The following is a 25,186-nucleotide window of genomic DNA, read 5'->3' as shown; positions in this document are numbered from 1 at the left end:
CCGCTGCCGCCGTCGCGACCGCCGTGAAGTGCGCATCGTTAGTACCGAATTGTGTGTACATATAAATGGCGGCTGACGAAAAATGGTACTTTACGAAAGAACAGCTTACAAACACGCCGAGCAGAAGATGCGGCATCGACGCGGATAGGGAACTGAGCTACCGGCAGCAGGCGGCGAATTTCATTCAGGATATGGGACAGCGGCTTGTGGTGTATCCTTTTTAACAGGTGCATGTTCGGTTGCGTGTTTCTCAACCTCCCTTTCCCCCTATCCCTTTCAAAGTTTCACATTCATTCTATGATCCCGTACGCCGAGAAAATCATCTCAAACAGTCTCACACTTACGGGATTCTTTACCCTTACGTAATAGTTTGCTGATGAGTCCGGAATTTCGAGTAGACGCGAAAATACGTAACGTGTTGTAAACATGAGTGACGTGCGAAAGAGGAGGTCACGCGTCATGATTATGATTCTCCATATTGGACTTGGTCGCGTTGCGTCTTTGGTGGACGACAAATCTCGGGATTTTCGTGGGATTCGACACGGTCGCATCACGCGTAGAACGGTTTGAGTGATTGAGAATATTAAAAGAGTTTTCGTTAGCTGAAAGGAGGACAGGGAATAGGGTCATGGAAAGGCTGCATTGTTTGCCAAGCCAAGTTTGACAGTAGTACCAACCAAAGGCACGGTTTCTGCTAATATTCCTTATGCAAGTATATATTTCTCTTGTATTTTCAGTTTATCTTTGTTTACGTATTGTTGCATTGTATCAAGGATCGATCTAGCTTTCCGGTGACTGTGTTATCACGTATGAAAGGAAAGCGACATTGCAATTAATGCGTTTGATACTGTTCTAGTCGTCGTTGATGCTTTCTTTTGTAATGGAGAAATGAGTTTCATTGAATCTTGTTTATTCGATAATAGATTGTTGAATTGAAAACTATTTCATTGGGAACGGGTTACTTGTTGTTGGAGGATATTAATTTTTAACTATTTCAGGAACTTGGTATTATTATCTGATAATGAATATAGTTTGAGAGCACAACTTATTCATTTTATTCGATGGATGTAAAATCTATCTTTGCCGGGATATAATTATTTAATTAAATTGTTGTCTTTTAAATGTTTTATAGATATTTTCAAGTTATGATACATAAATATCATATATATTCTCTATAATATTTTTATGTTTCAGATACATGTTTGTCATATAATTCTTAATTGCCATACCGGTTGTGAGAACTTCGACAGATTCTTCATATCATTTTGAATTGAAAATTCATAGATGTATTTCGAGATTATGGTTTTAGATGAAATTTATTTAGAGAATTATAGTTTCAATTCTTCCTTTTATGTTCTGCAGTGTACAGTATTCTTGTAGCAACTTTATATAGTAAACAAATAATGAATATGTAGAATGCTGATTTCTTTTGTATTCTATTTTCTCTCTATTGTAAGTTATTTCTAGAGTTTTAATTTATATATGCAAATAATTTGAATTAGAAAATACAGGTAGTCTGTTATAGTATAATATAAACAAAGAAAAAGTAAACTGGGAGAAGATCTTTAAATAAAAGGCAAGAGCACACAACAACATTGTGACTTAGTTGATCAAGTTTTTTATATTAATGTAATTTACAGTTTAAATAAAATTTTTTAAGTATAATCTATTGTTCCCTCTATTTTCTGATCTTACCATTTAATGTAATAGTATTTTCATATCTGAATAGAGTTTCTTGCTTACATATTTTTCATCTTTTTTTCATTTATATTACTGATTTATAAAACTTTAAAACATATATATCATTCTGTAAATAATGATTATCTTAAATAATTTTCTTATATTTTTATTCGTATTATAAAATATTTAAAGGTATTATGAAGAGATGTATTCAAAGCTTTGTGCATCTTGTATGTTATAATATAGTAATGAGAAATTCAGTTGATGCAATAATCATTTCTAATATTCTGTTCACATGCTTTTTATTTATAACATTGGTCAATAATTTAAGTATTAAGTATAGTTTTCTTATAATTTAGTGCAATCAAAGAAAGAACATATTTTATTTTAAATAATTTTGCAGAAGATAATTTCATAGAATGAACGTTCCCTGAGATTTAAGAATAAGTATGTAACCACTATCGTGTTATGAAGTAAGATACAACAGGCAATTTGTTATTTGTTGTTTTCCTTAATTAGTCAACAATAGATCACAATTATGTATCAACACAGCAATAGTGTACATGCACAGGTTCTACGTATTCCACTCGCTGTCACAGTTTCACAGGAATGCAATTGCAGCTGCGGCACTATTTTTAGCAGCAAAAGTAGAAGAACAACCGCGCAAGTTAGAACATGTTATCAAAATGGCACACGTTTGTCTCCACAGAGATCAGCCCCCACCTGACATCAGGTCTGAGGTAAGATTCCAGGAAATGACATGAAAGATAAGGCTTTTTTGGCACAACAAATGTAATCATTCGAATACATTGTCATTTATAGCAATATCTTGAGCAAGCTCAGGACCTGGTTTTCAATGAAAATGTCCTACTACAAACATTGGGGTTTGATGTGGCCATTGATCATCCCCATACACATGTTGTTAGGTGTTGTCAACTGGTTAAAGGTACATACATTATATTAAAGTTAGTTATTTCTTAATTTTACGAATTAAACGTGTTGCAACCATATACAAATGTTTAAGAAACAAAAGTAATGAGAAGAAATTTCTATTATAAGCATTTTATAATATTAAATTCTATTAAAGCTTTACACGTTTTTTTACAGCGAGCAAGGACTTAGCCCAGACTTCATACTTCATGGCATCTAACAGGTGGCTACACATTATTTCCTAGTATCTCTTACTCTTAGCAGTCTTCTGGTCAAATAGATGCCAGCTGGAGCATATTTCCAAGCTAAGACTGTCAGGCAATAGCCACTGGCGCAACATTCTGACCTGGTTTTACATGAGAAAGCAAAGTAAACGTGAAATCAAACTATGTGAATAAATTTGATTGGCTTGCATGATATAAGCATAGCTTAAGGAAGAGTGGGTTTAACGAATGATTCCTATGAATTAAAGTGATCTTGAAAAGCATTATGACATGTCATGATAACACGATGAAGTTTACTTTGATTTCATGGCGTTTTTTGAGTTCTAATACGAATGTTTAAATTGTCGACAGTAACTTTTAGGGAGGAATGTTGCGTTGCAGTCGCGGTAATGTCTGATTCTAAAGAGAACGTATGCCAAAGCGAAACGAAGTTTATTTCGTAAACTAAGTTCACGATGAGGATTGCTTAAATTGAAGGTAAATGAAATATTCTTAAGGACTGATCGTTTTCTCTTAAATTACGGTATATTGTCCAGTTTTTATTTTTATATTTACATACACTTATTTTTAAGCTGTAGATGCACAAAACAAATTTAAAGAGTGAATGAAATGAATGTGAAAGCAGTGATTTGATGAATGAATGCATAGAGAGATATTTGGCGATTAAAAGAGAAAAGAGAGATAAGCATTAGAGATACCTTTAAAATTTATATTAGAGTTCCGATACTGAGACAGTTAGGGTTACAATCAGACTAAGATTTATTCAAATGTTATTTAATAATCTGTAGTATGAACGGATCATACAATGATTAAATAATAATTGAATGAACGATGAAATATTTATTATGGATCAAGGTTTTTTAATCTACTTTTGTTGTAAACAAAATAGTATTGCTTAAAATAATACGTTCTCTCGAGCATAGAAAGATATCGACTAAAAATTTTCATAATTTCACTTTTTTGTTTTATGTTTTATATGTAATGGAATATGGTACTGTTATTCACTCTATCATGGGATTATGTTGGGGCAAACTTCGGTAAAATTTGTTACGATACAACAGAGTGTCGTAGGGCATATACTGACAATTACGTATGTAAAAATTTGATCTATATAATTTTTTATAGCTCATCGCGAAAAAGGAGTATTGCATTAAACATGCGTTGTTCTTTTCATCTGTTTTGGAAACGTACTCTTTGGAATTAAATTGCACTCACAGACCGAAAGTTCTAATTGGAAATAATATAAACAATCGTTTTGAACGAATCGTAAGAAATTCGTCCTGGTTTTATCCCGATATTACCCATGTTCAATGGAACTTGTACTTCTCTTTTTATAGTACAGTTCTTTTTACGTCCTGGGTTATATTATACGGAACAGTCACTGGTATGTGAGACGTTAACGTTCCTCCGTGAATTCATAGAACAATTTCTTCTTTACAGCTTACATTTGACGACGATGTGTCTGCAATACAAGCCAACGGTAGTCGCCTGTTTCTGCATACATCTCGCCTGCAAATGGTCTAATTGGGAGGTAAATTATATTACAATTATTATTACACCATGTCCATGAAGAAGTACAATTTATTAATTCAAACATTTGACATGTGTTTTCATATAGATACCACAAAGTACAGAAGGAAAGCATTGGTTCTGGTACGTCGACAGGAGTGTGACTTCTGATCTTCTTCAAGAGCTTACCGACGAATTCCTTCATATATTTGATAAATGCCCCTCGAGATTAAAGAGGAAAATCATGAGCATATCCGCCAATCAAAGTCCAAGCATCAATCATCCTAGTTTACCAAATTCACCTTTCGTGAGTATCTTTCTCCAAACGTTCTTAACATTGTCATACATTCCATATATACATATTAATGTTATTAATATTATGTTGCATCGAACACTTGGAATGTTTCTGCTATTATTACAAGACACTCTGTATACTACAGATGAAGCTGAAGATTCTATTGGATTTGTTTCTAGGACGCGGAACCCCGTAAAGTACAGTCTCCTGCGACGACGGCCGATGGTGGACCAACATTCCATACGAATCGACCTCATCACACGGAGAAGCAAGAAGATAAGAAACAACTTGCTTCTGCACCCTCGAGACCTCCAGTCGACTACCGCGAATATCGCGAGAAGAAGGAACGGGAACGTTTGGGAAGAGAGAAAGCATCAGCTCCGACGGCAGCTGCTATGACTCACTCGTCAGATATCAATATTCATCATTCTCATCATCACAAACCTGTATGTAGTACAAACGTGTTGAATAAGCATCCATTGCCGCCTGCACAGAAGGCGCTTCATCATAACCATCACCATAGACCGGAAGTGAAGGTCGGCCAGCCGGTACCGCAAAGACATTCGAGTAATAGCCAAGCTAGGGAACCAAATCGTGATCCTAATAGACAGAGGTTACAAAGAGAATACAATTCTACCGGTACAAGTAGCAGTAGTAGCAGTAGTAGCAGCCTTCACTCACATAGCCACGCAGTGCCGAAGGAGCCGAGCTCGGAGAATTCCTTGAACGACTCTGTTGCTCACAGATCTGACGTCGGAGCGTTGCAGGAGCCGGTGTCGCATGGGAACATGCAGGAGAAACTTAGTAATAATAATCATAGTGTGCATAGATTAAGCGGCGTAGAGAGTAAGCATCAGGGTCACGACAAGAGGATGTATGATCCAAGGCATAAGCCTGTAGAGCATCGAAAAGACAGCGAACAGAAACCATACAAATACCCGGACCCATCGAGAGTGGACCGGCAGAGGAAGTCCGACACTCTAGAGCAGAGGTGCGAGGAGGTGAGGAAGATCATCGAGAAACCTCTACCTCCGCCGAAGCCTACGCTTGACGCACCGTACGCTCCGAACGCGCAGAAACCGACCCATCACAGTAAATACAATCAACTAGACAAACTGCAGACCAGCAGCGGCGCGGTGTCAGTCGATGGCAAACTGATCGCCGGCCAAAGCTCGTTTACGCAAGAAAAGTCGCCGACCAATGCAAGCTCGTTGCTCTCTCAGAAATCGTTGTCCTCGAAAACAGTGTCGAACCAGCACACCGCACATGGTGTGTCGCAGATATTGAAAGACACCATTAAGAACGGCAGTTCCCAGGCGTCGAGTCTGGCGTCTTTGAACAACCTGGACGATCCGAAAACGGAGAAACGGCCGCGGCACGACGAGGTCGACAAGAACTCGTCGGACATCCAGCAAAGTGTGCTGCAAACACCGCCTAGCAAGCACAAGTCCTTATTCAGCCCGGAGAAGGTACCGACGCCTCGTGAATCCCACTCGCAGAGGCCTAAATCTAAACAGAAGACACCGCCGTCGGCGGCTAAAGTTCCTAAGCAAGAGCGTGTATCAGATTCGTCTATAGGTTTTAATTTAGTCTCGCCGTTTGCGAGTCCGCCGGGCTTGCAGCAGCAGCAGCAGGAAACGCTTCCAATTAAACGGTCGGCCAGCGACGTCGCCTCGTCCTCTCATAAAAGGCATCGCTCGGGTAGCGCGAGCGAAGGTGGCCAACCGGTCAAAGTCAAGATAGAGGACAGACCAAGCTTTGAGGCCGTGAAAATGCTCGGCAGGGTGCCGGAATTGATACAGCCGATCAGGGACAATCCATCGTCGAACGGTAGAGCCAGTCAGATCGCAAACGATATGAAGCCACCGGAACTGATCAAGCCGTTCGACTTGGAGCCGACGATGTCACGATTCAGCGGCGCGCAACATCAGCAAGCGTTGTCGAATCAACAAGGCCTGACGAACGGGCTAGACACGAACGTGGTGAAACAAGAGACTCAAGAGTTTCAGGTGAAGAAGGAATCGTATAAGGCTGACGTATCGAAGAAGATGGAGCACCAACAAATTAAAGCGGAATACCTGTCACCGATGAAGTCCGCTCAGAGTATAAGCGCGTTGCTGCAGGAACCGTTGGCGCCGATGCCGTCTCTGCTTCAAAGTATGCAGCCGTTCAGTCAATCAGTGACCCAGCAACAAATCTCTCAGGAGCAGTTCCAACAACAGCACTTGCAACAACAGCAGCAACAGCAACAACAACCACCACCGCCACCGCCAGCACCTCTGCAATCGCAACAGCCACCAGCACCGCAACAGCAACAACCACCGCAACAACAGTCCATGTCTCATTCGATCTTGCTATCCGACCATCAAATTCCCATTCAGAATCAATGCTTGTCTTTGCCGACGGTCAGCGAGCCCGTGATAGCTTCGACCGTGGATATAAGCGCTCTCTCCGTTTCAGTGCAGAGCACCACGGAATCGATCATCTCGGTGCCCACGTCGACGACAACGTTGACGGTCCCGGCCCCGCCTGCCGAGGAGAAACGGTCCGACCACCACAGAAGCGAAAAGAAGAAGAAGAAGGAGAAGCACAAGCACAAAGACAAGGAGAAAAGTAAGGAGAAACACAAGCACAAACACAAGGATAAAGACAAAGAGAAACATCGGGAGAAGGACAAGGAGAAGGCGAGCGACGAGGCGGTACCCGCTGTGCCCATCAAAATCACCATCCCTAAAGACAAGCTGAACCTCAGCACAGAGTCGACCGGGACCACTGGTGGTAGCGGGCTGCCGGTCGACAAGAACAAGTCGCCTCAGAGCACCAGCATTAAGATCATTATACCTAAGGAACGACTGAAGGGCGCGGACAACGTGTCAAACTCGCCCGGCCAGTCGGTCGTCCAGGCACCCTTGAAGATCAAGATCCGCACGGATGGAATCTCGCGGAGCTCGACCGGCGCGTCGTCGACAACGAACAGCTCGGCCGGCGTAATGCCGGAGTTCGCGAACGAGAGCCGGAAACGGGATCGCGGCTCGGACATGAAGGAAAGCCCGACGACCAGCGTACCGCCCACGAAGAAGCAATCGCAGATGTCCTCGGCGGGATACGGGCAACACCGGCCGGGCGAACGGCAGAACGGCAGACACTATAGTTCAGGCAGCAATAACAAGGTACGTGGAGGCGGTAGAGGCGGCCGCCAGTATATCGGGCGTGGTCCACCACCAGCAGGATCGGCGGGCCATTACGGTGCTCCCGGCCAGCGCGACGGCTACTATCAACAAGACACCTACAATAGTAACAATGCTCGTAATCCCCATCATCCCCATCCATCGTCCGCTCGCGGCGATCCAGGTTACTCGAGGGGCGGCCCCGTGAACCAATCCCAGCCGGACTCGTATTTCTTTGCCAATTACCCGCCCCCGATCTACAACCCCGCCGGATACATATACGACCACGTGATGTACTATCCGCAGTACCAGCAACCGTACCCGATGTATCCGACGGGGAACGTGATCATGACGCCAGACGGCGCCATCGACACGTCCGTGCCGCCGCCATCCCTACCGCCGAACATGCGACAGAGTCAGAGCATGATCCCAGTCCCGTCTGCTCGGCAGGAACCCAAGACACCACCACCGTTGCCGAGCGGACCGCCCCCTAGTTCCTCCCCACCGCCACCCCCGCCACCGGAATAACGTTCGTACGGAAATCCTGTCTTGTAGTGGACTTTCAGAGGTAGTTTCCAATGTAGCTGTTGGATTCGCCAGCCACTTCTCTGTTACTCTGGTCGACGTTCTTGCCGTTGACTCGATCCCTTTAGCGACCAGTCGATGATCCGCTGGACACTTGGAAATCGAGAGTTTGCGTTGGCTCGACGGTGTTTGTTGATCCTTGAATTCCTTGTATCCGATAGTCGACTGAAAGGTCTTTTAGAATTCCCCGGTTGGGAGCGAAAATATCAATTCAATCGAAGTTCCGTCTAACGTTTGCGAATCCGATGCCGAGCTCGAGCCATCAGCTGTTTTTCCAGCGATTCTTTTAGAGACACAACGGACTTCAAGATTCTTTCCGCGCGTGCAATACGTTTACTTTTCGTAGATGAAGCAATTGATAGCCTTGGAAATTTGCCGGGGAGAGAGGCAATAAGAACGAACGCGAGCAACGGGCAAGCGAAGTGGCTGGAACAGACAGACTTTTCACCCCGCCTCTATCCTCCTCTTCTTCTCCCTTTCCAGTTTTGTGAATGGTAGAAGTAGCAGCATGCCGTACGATCTCTATCCCCTATAGTGTTTACGAACCACCACGTTTCGATCTTTCCACCTTTGTACCTGTAGCGCATCTCCTTAGAGTAGTTTCTAAAATGAGTGCGGGAGAGAGAGAGACTTCGTCGAAGAACGTACGGGCGGGGGTGAGAAGTGATCAGCCCCCGCCGGTAATCCTCGGGATCTAGGACTCCAAGAGGAGGGCACTCTGCGGCAACCGAAGAAGACGGCGACGAGCGTCGCGGATCCAGCGAGAGGATCGAGAATGACCGGGATCCGGTTTCCGCGAGAGAGCTGAGCGATCGGTCAGTTTGCAAATCGAAATGATTATTCATTCGACTGTCGAAGGGTGGGAGACTGTAGCGAAGGGAGTCTGTCTTCAAGGGAACGATCCTCTTTCTTCTCCTACTCCGAAAACAGTTCGCAACGATTACTTAACGCGCGACGGGGGGGGGGGGGGGGGGGGAGTAAAATTTCGCGGACGGAGTGTCAACGAAATGAAAGAAACGAGGAAGGAAACGTGAAGGAGAACGTAGTCGTCGAGAACGAAGCACTGCCAGACAAACTACTAGACGGGGAGAAAAGTAAATTTTCGGTAAAACGTGTCGATAGGTCTTTACCACGTGCTCAATCGCGAGAGGAAGCGTAGGCCCATTTTCAATTGTTTTCTGTTTTATTCCTTTCCGCGCGCGCGTCTTCTTTGTAATATCAACCTGTTATCGAAGAAGAGAGCTCGTTAAAGAAGTTCCTTTGCTGGCAAAGGGTTCACCGAAGGGTAGGGCCGGTGTGTCGCGTTTTCGTTGAATCGGATCGTTGAATTCCGAGACGGTTCGAGACTCGGGTGGATAAATGGACGAAACGGAAATGGAAATTTTAGGCATACTTGCGGAGTTACTTAAAAGAAGAAAAAAAAATATATATATGTATACAAACTCTCTTACCACAGACACACAGACACCACATACACACCCACACGTATATAGGTACACGAAACGCGTGAAAAATATGTATCGTATGGGATGACGTAGGGTAAGACTATAAGTGCTCAGACTCATTAAGTGTATTCTCTCGGTGTGTGCTCGGAACTGTTCACGAGTTTGTAAAAATTTATGCGTATGCGACTTTGTTGGATACTAACACACGTTCCTGTATCGATTTCGTCAACATTTCGCGCGCGATTCGATCGCGCGTCGTCGACGATGCCGCGGCCATTTTCAGGATAGGCACGCGAAGAGTTATTTTCGCGACGATCTCTCCGTGTGCGAGATCTATGCGATTTCTGGGTCGCGAGAGATATCGCCGAGAACGATCAAACGATGAGACTTCTATATCGTATTCGATTCTTCGTCTTCTTTCACTTTTTTCCTTCTTTTTTACATTCGTGACCTGATCGAGTCGCCTATTATGCACTTTTTGAATCAACTAAGGCTACGATAATGAAGAGGAACACAGAGAAGAGTGGTTTGATCATTGTATAGAGAGTTTACTACGACCGAGGCTAAAATGTTAGTCAACGGGATGTACATGTAGTTTCGTTGATATTGCCAGTGACAGTTTCTTCGTCATTTATGCTTCGCCTCCGATAATTAGAGAATTCCAAAGTTCCATGAATTATTTAAAAGTAATTGATCAGTTCTCAGGGTGGGGGTGTATTTGACGATAAACGATTCAGATTTTAGTAACCAAGTAAATACTAAAAGAGTATTTAGTAATTCTTCTAGATACATTTTCGAATGTAACCGTGTTACGTTAGATTATTTTCCTGTACGCGAAATAGATAATCAAGCTGCAGATCTTTATGAAAATTTCCATTTTCGGAAATTATTTTATCGGAATCGGATTTAGGAAAAGAATTTCTTATTCCTCTGTGCAACTTAAAAACTGTGACAGACAGATAAGTTTTTAATTGTAGCTAATTATAAGAAGTTTTTACGTTTTACAAAACTGTCCAATGATGTAGTTAAAAGATTTAAAAAAAAAATATTCACGTTTCCAATACCTTGAACATCGATAGTCAACGGAATCGATCAAAGTCGCTCGGAGGCCAAGCACAACGGACCAAGAAAAAAAACCAATAAACCAGTCCGTTCTTTAACCGATTATAGTTAAGAATCTTCCTACTCTACATTTTATTTTTTACATTCTCCTGTACTTGAGCTTGATCACCGTGCGTCTCATGAGTGTATGTAGTTCGTTTTTATATTTATTTAGATTATCGTGGCGCGCATGGGACATTTTTTCTTATTGTTAACGTATACAAGCACACACCTACACATACATACAGACACTTACAAACATACATATATATAAGTACACATATTCACATCTTTGACAATATATACGAAGAAAGAGAAAAAAAAGGGGGGAAACAAAAGGTAACGATTAATCATTGCTATTAGAAAGGATATTATCTCAGGAACGCGTTGATAGAGAGAGAGAGAGAGCGAGAGAGAGAGAGAGAGAGAGAGAAAGAAAGAAAGAAAGAAAGAAAGAAAGAAAGAAAGAAAGAGAGAGAGAGAGTGAGAGAGTAAGAGAGTGAGAGAGAAAGAGAGAGAAAGTGAGTGTGTGAGGTAGATGCAGTGTGACATTTAATATATTATAAAGAATATACACATATATATGAATTATTAAGAATGCGTTTATATATACCACGAATGCACGCGCGTGTCATTTGTGATTGCCATTTTTGTGACGGACAAACGGAGGAGAGAACGAAGACGTAAAGGAGAAGTGAACTAAAGGAAGAAAAAGAAAGAAAGAAAGAAAGAAAGATATATTCTTTTGATCGTGCCCGGCTAACGTTCTAAATAGCGCCTCGATGTCATTGTTGTTGATTGTTAACGATTATTGTCACCAACTAGTAACATTATAGTATTCTCGACGTAGACCGTTTTACGTGTGTACTGTGTGATTGCCGAACGACCGTCGCCTCGTTTCTCCGAAGCCTTCCGAGCTGCGAGAGCGATCGGTATCTCATCGTTGTTCCCTCGCGGAAAAATCGCTTCCGAGGGAGAACGAGGAAGCGTATGCTTCGACGAAGCGTGATTGAGCAAGGGAACGACCTCGAAGTTGACACTGGAACTGCCGATTGATTAGAACAATTTTTGTAATTCCTTCTCACAGTTGGAACGGTGGTTTTCTTGAGATTTCAAACGTCTCCCATCGTTCCCTCTATACGTTGTTAATATAGTAATTAGGTTATCCCGTAAATAATGTGACACTCGTGTCCGTTCGTTTTCAACGATTGAAATAAACAAAACTTTTTTTAATCTAATATTTCATTACTTGTAGATCGTATATCTGTGCGTTATAATCGTATTGAAGAAGGTTTTGTTTGTCTTGATGGTTCGAAATAAAATGAATATACACAACCGCATTAGTTATATTGATTGTGTTGATATTATATTGATTATCGTGTAATATCGAATGAAATATTACGATGTAATTACAATTCTAAGCAAGGGCATTCTCGTTAGTTACGATGATCGTAGAATCTAAATTATAGAATGAGTGATTTTTATTCGTCCGGTGGTTCCATTGTCGACGACGAGGGACGGGGAACGGAGCTTTTCGAGGGCGCAACTGTACACTTTCCTTTTTTAAGCGTCGGTTATCCTTCAGCCTCCACGGGGAGCGTCCACGCTGACGTTTCTCCACGAGAAGTCACGGGCCCGGCATAGAGAATTGTTTATTGTAATTGTAAAACGACCGGGGTTGTTCGCGGAGCTCGCGGTTTAAAGGATTCAGGAAGAATTCGAGCTGCTCTATCGAGCGATTTTCCCGAACGACAGGGATACAAGTTGTTCTTCTTTTTCTTCGTTGTTTTTCTTCAATCGAACAGAAGAAACAATATATATTTTTTCTCGATTTACCACGAACGATACACGCGTTTATCGTTATGATTGCTTTCCGACGAATTGGAAACGCGGCGTGTTCTTCCTGGATACGTTTAAAGCAACGAACAAACCCATCTTGGCCTTAATCGTGACAGTGTTGTAACGCGAGAGAAGTGAGCGAGAGATAGAGAGAGGAAGGGAGAGAGAGAAAGAGTAAAAATGTGAAAATGTGTAGGATCGGCGCAGGATCAAAGATCGAAGGCTCCATGGATCGAACGGGATCGGCCTAGTTAATGAGAAAAGAAGAAAAAAAAGAAAGAAAGAAAGAAACGAGAGAAAAAAGAAAATACAAACGATAATAAAAATTGTGCAATTGTGGCAGTCGTACGAAGACAAAATAATTGCTAAGGTAAATTATGTAGGTTTTGTACTCTCCGATAGTGAGAAAAAGGAAACTATGAAAGAAAGAGTTATATCTATATCTATATCTATATATATATATATATATACACATATATACATACATGCATACATATATGTATATGTATATGATTGAAGTATACAATTGACGAGCCCACGTATGTGACCAGCGATCGATACGAGTGATAACGGGAAATTTAAGGACGGTTGAGCTACGGAAGAGGAACGCGACTAAAGTTGTGTAACGATTTGCGAACACTGCATTCAATACTGTACACAATGTATATCAACCACTTGTCGCGTACGTTGCCTGTTTGTTTCTATTTTTTTTCTTTCTTCTCTATGATAAACACCTGCGTTCCATCGGTGCGATGAATTATACTTCTTGCCCGTCGAGTTGAATTTTCAATGGAAAGTTTGAGTATCTTCACTGGAACAATCGAATTTTCATTGGAAAGTCGAGTTTTCGCTGAAAAGAATGAATTTTCATGGTGAATCTGGTGGAATAATCGGTCGGTTTCAGAAGACAAACGAGAAAGGTGGATGCTGTTCAAGTGTTCGTCGCGAAAGAGTAACGTTTATCGTCTCGTTTCTTCGATCAAGCGCCATTTTATCACATCATTACAAAAATCGCATCGTCCTCACCCAGATAACGTCCCACCGCGTCACTCGCCTAGTCATTTCCTGTGGTATCGTCGTCATCGCATCGCATGCACAATAATACACTGCTTGGTCGAGGAAGCTTTGGATAACCTCGATAAACATTGTTCTTTCTAATTACAAGGTTGAATAGCGTTCGTTATGTCACCTTTTTCTTTTACCTTTCAACTCTTCGTGTCCTGACGCGACACTACAGGGTTTCGTTGAAATATTTTTCATTGAAACACTGCTGCGAACATGCTCACGACTTTTAATCAAAATTAACTTTACTCGAAGCATCGCACATGTTTCACGTATGAATTCCGACGAACGTAAAGCGTTTAAAAATAGCTTAAGCTGAGCGACGCACTGAAAAATGAAAATATAATTCGGAACGCAACGAGTTGAAATCGACTGATTATTCCACTGGATTCTGTATTCGAGTCATTCGTAAATGAATATTATCCAGGCGTTCTGTATAGCGTGGGTCACCGGTGACCCACGAAACTGAACACGATACTGCTGAAACAGAACGCTCGAAACGAGATCAAAGACCGATAACAGAGAACAAAAAGAGATTAGTACGAGATCAGTTCGTACGACGAAATTATTTCAATGGAAACCCATGGAAACGCAGGTGGTTACCGTGAAACTAGACTGTTTGTAGAATCGTATTATGCATACTGCAGGAATCGTACGCGTCACGTGTTCGACCAAGAAAAAAAAAAATAAGCATCGCAAATAAACGTTCTGTGGAAACGAAAAGTACCTTAGTGATTATTTTGTCTCTTTCTTAACACAACACCATATATATGTATATATAAATATGTATATCTCTTGCACAACCATAAATCTGCATATCGAAACATGTGTCTAATACAATTTTATATATATAAGTATATATATATAAATATATACATATATACATATATGATCACACCGAAAACATTTATATATACATATACAGTATCGCACAATCATATCGCCACATCTTTTGTGTACTAACATTATATATATACATATATATATATATATAATAATATATATAATATGCATTATATATGTATATATATGTATATATATGTATATATATACGTATATATACTTATCACAACTCTATTAGTATGTAATTACGATGATCATGTTGTAAAAGTCAGTACTCCATTTTTATATCGCATATTTATCATACTTTTTATATATATATACATATACATATACATATCCACGAGAAATAGTTTCTTCGCTGAACTTAGGAGGCGGTGATTTAAGCCAACGCATCATTGTTTGATTTTTAATTCGCTTGGTGGAGGGTAAAACCTGCGATCGTTTGCCATTGTGATTGTTCAAACACCTGCGCTATTGTTATTACCTTTGTCGTTGATGTTGTTGTTGTTGTCGATGTTGTTGTTACTGTTGTTTGTCAAGTGTGAGCGCGGGTGCGTGTGAATTTGCATGGGCATGCGCGCGGTAGCAGGCTTCTTCTTTATGTTGCGTGCATGCGTACCATTTCTCTCTCTCTCTCTCTCTCTCTCTCTCTCTCTCTCTCTCTCTCTCTCTCTCTCTCTCTCTCTCTCTCTCTCTCTCTCTCTCTCTCTCTCTCTCTCTCTCTCTCTCTCTCTCTCTCTCTCTCTCTCTCTCTCTCTCTCTCTCTCTCTCTCTCTCTCTCTCTCTGTCTCTCTCTCTCCCCCTCTCTCTCCCTCCCTCTCACTCTCCCTCCCTCTCTCTCTCCCTCCCTCTCACTCTCCCTCCCTCTCTCTCTCCCTCCCTCTCTCCCTCCCTCCCTCTCTCTCTCCCTCCCTCTCTCTCTCCCTCTCTCTCTCTCCCTCCCTCCCTCTCTCTCCCTCCCTCCCTCTCTCTCTCTCCCTCCCTCCCTCTCTCTCTCCCTCCCTCTCCCTCTCTCTCCCTCTCTCTCTCCCTCTCTCTCCCTCTCCCTCTCTCTCCCTCTCTCTCTCCCTCCCTCTCTCCCTCTCTCTCCCTCTCTCCCTCTCCCTCCCCTTTCTTTCTTTCTCTCCCTCCCCTTTCTCTTTCATTTTGTTTCTCTTTTTTTCATTTTTTAAGGACACGCTTCCACGTCACGTGCGTGCGCGTCACGTTCGACCTCCTTTTCACGGCGGCTGCCGGCGCCAATGGGAACCGGGGGAGACAAATTGACCCCTTGCCCCGTAACATTTTGTCAGTGAAGAATTCCAATGGAATTTAACCCTTCGCGATCGTATTAGTTTAAATTTTCGATGAATTCCGTATAATAACAGATCTCTATTTTATACAGATCGTTTTCATAATAAATCTTTGAATCTGGTAACTTTCATTTTGTAATTTACGTTTCGATTTTATTTTATTTTTCGATATGACCGCGAAAGGGTTAACAATTCGTTAACCGGTGTTATTACCGACCGCTCTCGAATCGTTCGCCCGAGGGGCAAACTCAAGAAAAAAAAACGGGGAAAAAAACGGTTCATTCTCTTTTCACCCGATTCCCATTCGGGCGGTACACGTTCATTCCCACTGATTCGAATAATTTAATTAAACCAACGAGACGTCAGGTATCGTTTGAGTCGGATCGAAGCGATTAATTCCACTTTTTCCAAGGTTCTTGCGATTTCCTGGCGAAATATTTTTCATTCTTGTTTTATGTATATGTGTACGGTATCATTGAATCGTTGATGTTCTCTCGTTTCGTGGAGTTGGTCGCTTTGGCGAGTGACTCATCACGATCGTCAAGGTTTTCTTCAAGCAATGATTGAAAGAAAGAGTTGGAAGTGTCTACGTGAAAGGAGGACCATGAAAGGGATTCTCTCCGTCGTCGTGTTCACAGCGATCAACGTGCCGACCGATCCTCTCGGAGACGTTCGTCGATGATTAATTAGTCCGAGACCGAGGGACGGTGCTCCTGTTGTAATTCGTGCGACGCGAGATCCTCGTGTACTTTCGTTGACACTAGAACTACCGGATAGATCGACTCGATGCAGTTGCTTTTCTGAGAGATTCTTCGGTTAATTGATCGTTACTGATCGTCAGTTGATTGTTAATTTACCTCTTGAACCGAGATTCAAGTAAACATCTTTGATTTTCATTCTTTTTGTAGATATTATAAGGTACTATGAGACATTATTAAAAATATCATGAGATATCATGAAATACTTTGAGATATCACGGAATATTCTAAGATATTATATTACCATAGATATCAGTTCAATTTCTTGGTAGCTCTAGTGTTAAACTACAAACTCCAGCGTCACAAGGGAGCAGAGTACCACAGTTCTGTTTATATTTTCAGGAGAAGCACTCGTCTAGCCACCACAAAAGCTCCAGTAAGCTGTCTCAGTCCCAGCAGTCGCACGCGACGTAGTATTCGGACGTCGGTCGAAGAGGATATCGGTAAAAGTCACGAGAAACGAAGAGGAAAACAGTCGCTGAACTGGCTCGACCCGTCGATCTCCAACCGGAAGCTGAGGAATTTCGCCGTGCCAGCGCTTTCGTCGTCCTCGAAACCGGATCGAGACCTCGGAGGAATGCAGCTTTCATCGTTGTTCACGTTTTTTCCTGCTCGAACGATCGAGAAGAGAAGAAGAGGAGGAAAAACCTTCGTGGCTTCTCGAGCGAGGGGAAGCCCCGGCGGCCATTTTGGTACCGCCCGCTGGCGCTGGACGCGAATCGATCCGCGATTGAACACATGAACAAAGTAAAAAAGGGGGGGAGAACACGGAAACAGATGAAATGGGAATAACGTTCTTATACTCAGGTGAAATTAGGTAACACGCGATCAAGTGCTATAAGAGGAAAGCAAACTTCACTTCGTCCTTCGGTCGTTGGATTGGCCGCGACTGATCACACGAGCCCGTTTCCTATCCGCGCGTATTACCTTCAGCAAATTTTGTTTTCCTATTTCAGAGTAACGGCAATGATCGTCGCTCGAGATCGATTCCAAGTCGCATGTTGTTCTTCGTAGAAGCTACGTTAACACTGGATCTACCGTGTTAAAACGTGTGATAAAATAATTTCTTCTTTTTCAAGTGTTGAAACGATAACCTGTTATGCTCTGAAACGTTATCGAAGAAATTGTTTTCGTAACACGCCAACTGAATTGTCAGTTGAAATCTCAGTGGATGCATTTGTAGCGTTTCTGTGACGAAATTAGAAAAAGGCAATTCGACTGCTCGATAGTTTTAGGATTAAGCGACGCTGATAGGATCTCGGCTACCGTTTCAATGAATTTATTGTTAACACTTTCACGGTCGTGCGATTCTTTGTGTGGATTGTATCTTGAGCTAGGAAGCTGGGATATTTTAGTTAGTAACGAAAGTAACGATGGATTTGTCAGAACCTTGCCTAGCAATACGAAGCAATACTTGTAGCGAGAAGCCTCCGTTGAACTTGATCGATATTATTTAGTTCAGATTGATTAGAGGGAAATACTATCTTTATTTTGGAGAACTGACAGAGATAAAGTAATTCTTGCGAGTGCAACTGTGAAAAAGAGCATGAGGCAAGGAGTAAATTTGTGAATAGCAAGCGTACTATCGTGAGAACCTTTGTGAACATGATTTTGTGAAAAGTTTCACTGAAGAGATGAATTTCAAATGAAAAGCACGGCTGTCAAAGTGTTAATTGATTACTTTATACGCTAAAGTATGACAGAAACCGAAGTCCATTCAGCGATCGCTTTACAGATTCGTTTTTCCATTAGTCTGAACCGAGAATCAAACGTGAATCGATCCCGAGGGCAGTTCAGTGCCAAGCCGTTTTTTTTTTGTATTTGTTATCCTGTTCAACTGCCACGTTTCCTTGCATCGAATAACGAGAGACAACGCGTCGCCGTTCACACGGCTAGCAAATTGATCGTCGATCGATTCGTCGGACAGGGACGTTGATTGTAAAGCGATTCGCGTGTCGATCATGGGACCGGAAGACGCGTTCAGATTGTTACTTCTCTCGCGATTACTCAGCCGGTCATTTCCGTTTGCTCCGCGTTCATTCTGCATTTAATCTTTTTGATACTGCGCCTTCTCTCTTCGCAAACCGATCGATAATCATCTGTAAGAATTCATTTAACGTGTCTTAGGGTCCATTAATTTCGTCCCTCACGTCTCTCGGTCCCGTCGCGACGGTTCTCCGTGAAAGAAACAGTAATGGGCAGTCCCCGTGATGTCCCTAAACAGCGAATCGTTCGCGAATGCACACACAGACGGACGGACGGACAGCGTAGACAGAACAATAGGGAGAACGGGGGAGAAAAAAGAAAAAGAAAACACTTGGTCCATGTCCAATGATATTTATTCGTGCCGTTTTGTTATGTAAATAGCCGGACAAACTGCATAATATAGTAAGTAATTCGAATTATACTATCGCCATTTAGTATAAAGGACTATAGATAAAATAATTAATATTATTGTCAGACTGTAAATAAAATTATTTTGTATGCCAAAATAAACCAAATGAAGTGACTCGACACACAACGGTCAAACACAGTCTCGCGTCGGAACAACAATACGTATTAACACATATTATATACACGGCACACACACACGCACACACGCACATACACACGTACATACAGACCTACACAGGACACGCTGAAATGAAAAGTATAAAAAAAGATAAAAGAACAAAAAACAGAATGTATACACGAGCGTATACACGCGGAAAAGCACGTGTATATTTATGGGTGAGGATAGAGTGAGGTGGTCGACCCAGCGGGACCAAAGGCTAGAGGTTCCTAAGTCAGTTCCTCTTTCAGATCAGTTCTCAGATTTCTTTGAAACGTCGGAGACAGGCCCGCACCCGCGATGAAGAACCTCTGTGATCCCACTGGATTCACTGTTTCATTGTATCGTTACCGCCAAGTGCGTACACTTGGATGTATAGTGAGGTAGTGAAGCGTATACTTTGATATTGCGACGTGGCCAGTCCAGTGGGACCATGAAGAGATTGTTCAACCCCGTCGGATTAGAATGTAACGGTAGACCATGGAGTTTCACGCGAGTACTTACAATCAACCACCTTCAAACTAAATAGAATTGTTTTCTGAATCGACAGTTTAACGGTATAACGAAACGTGATAAAACTCCATGGAAATTTCTATCTCTGTAACCTGTAAAGACTCCTGTCTCCTTTGCACACTGTAAACCCATAGGAATGTCCATCTAAGCGAGTGCACGAGAATCTTCTCTCTCAACAATCCGAGTTAATCTCAAACCAAGCATTTCTAAAGCATCAAAAGCAATTTCTATTCATGGTCCGCTGTGTTTGCTACCCCGTTGTATCGCCTTCGAGTATATATCCAAGCGTGAAGCGATGCACCCAACGGGACTATGGAAGAGGATTCAAGCCGAAGCGCATAAAACAATCTCCGCGTACCGAACACGTTCCCCTCTTATTTCTTAACACTAGGTTTACGGAACGCGTCAAATTGCCGCATATTGGATTTTAGAAACATTATTTTGTAAATGTTTACGCCGATTTTGATTGATGCGATCACACTGACATGTACCCAAATTACCTACTATCAAATCTCCAGTTTCCACAATCTAAATAAACGAGCATCAATTCTTTTAGGAATAATAGAATGAAGTCTACAATAAATGCCCGTAAACCTAGTGTTAAACACGCAAACCGTTGAAAGATAGCGCCAACGAATCCCTCGTTTATGCTCCTATTGGGTTCCACTGGCACACGCTATGCCGTTACCTCCGAGTATGTAAGCGAACAGAATAAAACATTGTGGTACAAGCTACAGTACGCGGCATCGGGCGAGATAGACTACAACATAAAATTATCTTTGCGAAGCATGCGCATAGTTAGAGCGAACCACGGTTTAATACTCGCAGTTTCCGTTCACCGTAGGTTGATTATTTTTTAAGGAGAGAGAGAGAGAGTGTGTGTGCGTGCGTGTGTGTATGTGTGCATGAGAGAGAGAGGAAGAGAGATTGATGAGTTCGAAACCCACCACCGTCTATTCGCGAACGTCCGTGCGTACTGTACCGGGTGGACCGGAAAGAAAACGCGTCGCCGCCCGTTTCTCGACGCGAAACCACCGTATATATATATAAACATATACAATGACACGTACACAGACCACACACCTTTACCAAGCGATTATTTTCTCCCGTTTGCGTCGACGATGGAAAAAAAGAAACACAACCGAGAACAAAAGAACAGCCGGCGCGTGCGAAGAAACGCGACCGTGCGGTCCGTTCGTAATTATTAAATAATATTACTATTAAAGTATTGATAATACATTAATATCACGATTATTATAATCACAGAGACGCATACACACATGTACACAGAAAGACAGAGGATACGAAGGAAGAAGAAGACGGGAGTGATCTACCAAACACATATAACACTCGTGCACCGCATTACATTAATGTACATACACAACGCCTACCACGCGGAACGAACGCGTTGACTGCCACGTTTTTCAGCGTTTTCTGTGTAGAGTACCATTGTTACTTAGTGATAATTATTACTATGGTAATAGTGGTAACGATAATGATTACTAATGGTAGTAATTACTGTGACTATGGGAATAGTAATATTTGCTATGATGGTTGTTACGCTGTTAGTAATTATTATTACTGTTATTCTTATTATTATGTATTAGTAGTAATTATTACTATCATTACAGTAATACTACTGCTCGATCTTTCGCAAAGATAAATGGTATTAGAACTCTTAACGATTCGATATCACAACTCAAACGTTACTCACAAATATTTCCATTCGGTATGAATTTTCTTGACGAGATTGTCCTCGAGCAATTCGGAATGTCCAGTCATCGGTGGCCACCGTAGCAGTCAACGGTGTTAACGGTTAAAAAGAAAAGAACGCGATAAGAGCCGCGAAACGACAAGAAATCTCGCATCGACGTTCTTCTTCCTCCTCGTCGTAATTTCTCTTTTTTTTCCGTGCATATCGTGGATCGACGCCGATCCCTTGAAATCGACGGTGAAAATGGCGGGGGAAACAGAAAGTAACGAACAAAGGGATAGGATAAGAGACTGGGGAGAAAGGCGATCATTGTATTTATCGATTGTATCCACTGATCGGATCCGTCAGCTCGGACATCGTTAATCTTGATCGCGCGAGACGGCCTGGGAAAAGAGGAAATCGGCCTTTGACGTTCGTTCGTTTATAATACGTTGACTGCCACGAAGAATTGCCACGTTTCGTGTGTCGCTTGTTCTTTTCGCAGCGGAGATAAGAACCATTTATCAACCCCTTGCCGTACAGTGTCGAATAGATATCAATGTTATTCGTAGAAGTAAAGAACTTGTTTCGTTATTGTGAATATTTTACCTTCGACGGAAACGTGTACTTGTAATAAGCGGAAAATTCTGTCTAATTGTTACGGATTAAATAGATTCGAGGAGCGTGACCCGAATCAAATGGTACGGCGAGAGGGTTGAACCGTTTACTTTGAAAATGCTTTAAGTCGACTTGAAAAAGAAACTATTAACACTTTGAGAAGTCAAGATTCTTAATAATTGTTCCACTATCTTTCTTATATCTCATATCCAAGGAAATTCGGTTTTTTCGATGTCAGGAAGAAAATTGATGTCCAAGTTTCTGTGAAAAATAGTGTCACAGTTCGCGTGACATGGCAGTGAAAGTATTAAGAAATAAAAAGATTATGTAGAATAACTATTATAACGATTAACTTGATTTCTTTGAACAATGGACGTACATTTTCCAAAGTAAACGATTATTTGATGTCACGATTCTTACGTTGCACTGTGATCTATATATTCACGCTATTCGATATCTCTATTCGAGTCATCTAAATTGTAATCGTTTTCGAGTAGTTTAGATAGTAAGTGATCGGTGAGCATCGTGGCAGTCAACGTGTCAACGAGAACAGGAGAATGGTACACGTTAGCAATAAATCTGCGGCGGCGACTCGGCCCGATGAAATACCGTTCCGTTCGTCGGCCGATACTGCGACTGATGTTTCTCGTCATTATTAACCCCTTGATCATTCTTAACTTCACCCTTGACGATTCACCAAGAAACTTAGAGGAACTCGCGATTCATCCATGTCCACCTTTAAAACGCAACGGTTAATAAGAGAAGAATAGTATTCAATCTGAATAACAATTGATGATTTAACTCTCTATGGGCCGAATTTCGTTTCGTGATTAGAACAAAATTTGCAGTATGAAATTAATAAATATCAACATATGAACACAAATTAACAATGTATTCAATAGTTTCAACAATTTTATTGAAACGAATATATTTTGTAACTTTGACATTACAATGACGTTGAACGTAAACGCCTGTGTGTACAAAAGTTTAAGTTGGTTAATTATTTAATGTTTGTCATTTTGCAATAAAAAATTAAATACGTCAATTTAACTCGGTATATTGATGTGTGACTTCAAAGTCGCACGAGCCTATAGAGGGTTAATTTAACATTGAAAGAATAGTATTTAATCCAATAACCGAGTTAACTTCCCTTAAGTTAACTCGTGACTGTTAACCATTCGCTACCAGTTCTCTCGATAGCAGCTGTGATTACAATATTTTATTAAAAACATATCGTCTTTATAAAATACACAGAATATTAAGAACAAATATCTTCATAACTTTCTGTACATTATTTATATTAATTACAAATGTAATTTACTCTTTACAACGCACGAGATCGTCACATTTGTGGCTGTAATCCTATATTTTACAGTGAAGATGAAATTAATGATATTGTTATTAATTATAAACTACGACAGTATATGCATGAACTCAATGACTCGTTTCAGTTTCATTTTTCTCGTATTTTATTGGATTTATTGGATTGTCATCGGAATAAGCGCTGGTAGCGAACGCGTTAATCTAATTTTTGCAAGCTCCATTCGAGAACTGTCTTCCCAGTCTAAGTTATCGCGTGACAAGGGGTTAACGAGAGGAACGAAGAAGAAAAGGCGAGGAAATGAACGATTTCCGAAGAACCAAGCAGATTTTATCGTGCCGATGAACGATTGTATTCCCGTGCGGCCGAGAACGAACGTTTCGCTTCTCGCTTCGCGGAACGAGGGAGGCCGGATAACAGAGTGAAAGAGGAACTGGAAGCGTATAGGGTATAATGGAAAGTAAAACAAAAATCGTAGACCAACACTTTCTTTTCTAGCGTTGTTCTCTTGGCTGTGCGGCACGAGCAGCGTTTATGGTTAACCCCTTGCCTTAAGGTTCACTTCTCAGCCATGATCGATACACTTACTTTGTCAATAATAATTTATTGGGAAGAAGACAAAGATTCTAAGCATATTCCATGTTCGTGTATACTCTGAATTAGAATATGACAGAAGTCAATAATATTTCATTGAATATTTCATTAATATTTCAGATGAGTAATGAACAGTGAATGTCACATGAATATCTCGTTTAAATTCAAGAGAATCGAGTGATATCTATGCTTATTAAATTCTGTTTAACACTAGAACTACCAAGCAGTCAAGTTGACTTCGAAATTTCTATGAAAACCCAGAAGTTCATCTGTCGAGACTTCGAAAACTTAGTTTATATGTTACTGAAACAATTCCTTTAGAAATTTCTCAGAGGATCTATTTTCCAATAATTGTGAAAGAATAATTTAGGAATGGGTCATTTTAACCCATCCGGTAGTTTTAGTGTTAAAATCGTTACGAGTCTGACACGTCACGAGGCAAGGGGTTAATCGGTTTCCGGTCGACGGATGAAAAGAAAAACGTGACAAAAGGAACGAGGGAACTAGGATAAACGAAATCGGTTGCGAACGGTGTTTTCTTTTTTCTTTTTTTTAGCGCCGCACGTTTCCCTTTTCGAAGATCGAAACGGAAAGATCTTCGGTCGAGAGACAATTGTTTTTCGTTCGACACTTAAGAGACGAGAGAAATAAAAGGAATAGCTCTGCCATTTCCTTTTTCGGAGAAAAACTAACGAGAAAAGAATTATACACTGGCTCGAGCGCGTTACAGGAAGACGAGAGAGAATGTTTTTCTTTTTTTTATATATATATAAATAAAAATATATATATATAGAAGCGAACAGAAGTTAAGCTAATGAACCGTGTCCGCGATGTAAATAAATTTATTCTTAAGGACTTAAAAACTGAAGCGACGATTCGCGAAGAGTGTATACTTATTATTAATTATTAATTATTATTATTAATTATTATTATTAATTATTATTATTATTATTATTATTATTATTATTATTATTATTATTATTATTATTATTATTATCATCATTATCGTTTGCAAGTCGTGCATTTGTATTTCACGCACGGCCCGTGGAGAACGGGCTAGCCAACGTGAATACAGGCTCGCACCGGAAGTCCTCAGTCGCGGGAAAAGCTCGCTCGCTCGGTCGCTCGCTCGCCTGAATTTTCTTGGTCTCTCGCGTGGAACGGCA

General features: G+C 41.3%; 1 protein-coding gene and 1 long non-coding RNA gene across 6 annotated transcripts; one reads left to right on the top strand and one right to left on the bottom strand.

Moving 5' to 3' along the window:
• The first annotated feature begins 49 nt into the window (after positions 1–49).
• Positions 50–9,356, top strand: LOC116428887 (uncharacterized). Of its 5 annotated transcripts, none has more exons than XM_076373750.1 (8): positions 59–227; positions 370–687; positions 2,210–2,420; positions 2,503–2,626; positions 2,788–2,833; positions 4,275–4,365; positions 4,453–4,650; positions 4,818–9,356. In XM_076373750.1, the coding sequence occupies exons 3-8, from the start codon at positions 2,244–2,246 to the stop codon at positions 8,331–8,333; spliced, it is 4,152 nt and encodes a 1,383-aa protein (XP_076229865.1). In that variant the 5' UTR covers positions 59–227; positions 370–687; positions 2,210–2,243; the 3' UTR covers positions 8,334–9,356. The 5 variants fall into 5 exon arrangements, with proteins under 5 accessions (XP_031836952.1, XP_076229865.1, XP_076229866.1 ...); XM_076373751.1 differs by having other exon boundaries at positions 61–211; XM_031981092.2 differs by lacking the exon at positions 370–687 and having other exon boundaries at positions 50–211.
• Positions 9,357–12,984: 3,628 nt separating this feature from the next.
• Positions 12,985–14,241, bottom strand: LOC116434418 (uncharacterized). Its single transcript, XR_013000057.1, has 2 exons — positions 13,978–14,241; positions 12,985–13,929 (listed from the first exon to the last, which is right to left on the bottom strand). It is a non-coding gene; the product is annotated as an uncharacterized LOC116434418 (long non-coding RNA).
• Positions 14,242–25,186: the final 10,945 nt, after the last annotated feature.

The sequence above is a fragment of the Nomia melanderi genome, chromosome 14 (genome assembly GCF_051020985.1).
Source record: "Nomia melanderi isolate GNS246 chromosome 14, iyNomMela1, whole genome shotgun sequence".
In the NCBI taxonomy this organism is placed as follows: domain Eukaryota; kingdom Metazoa; phylum Arthropoda; class Insecta; order Hymenoptera; family Halictidae; genus Nomia; species Nomia melanderi.
Note: the sequence above shows the minus strand (reverse complement) of the source record. Positions and strands in the feature narration are given on the sequence as shown.

Coding starts and splice junctions, on each gene's coding strand:
- LOC116428887 (XM_031981092.2), top strand. CDS start 66: ATGGCGGCTGACGAAAAATGGTACTTTACGAAAGAACAGCTTACAAAC. Junction 2,834..4,274: donor TACTTCATGGCATCTAACAG/GTGGCTACACAT, acceptor TCTTCTTTACAG/CTTACATTTGACGACGATGT. Junction 4,651..4,817: donor GTTTACCAAATTCACCTTTC/GTGAGTATCTTT, acceptor ATTTGTTTCTAG/GACGCGGAACCCCGTAAAGT.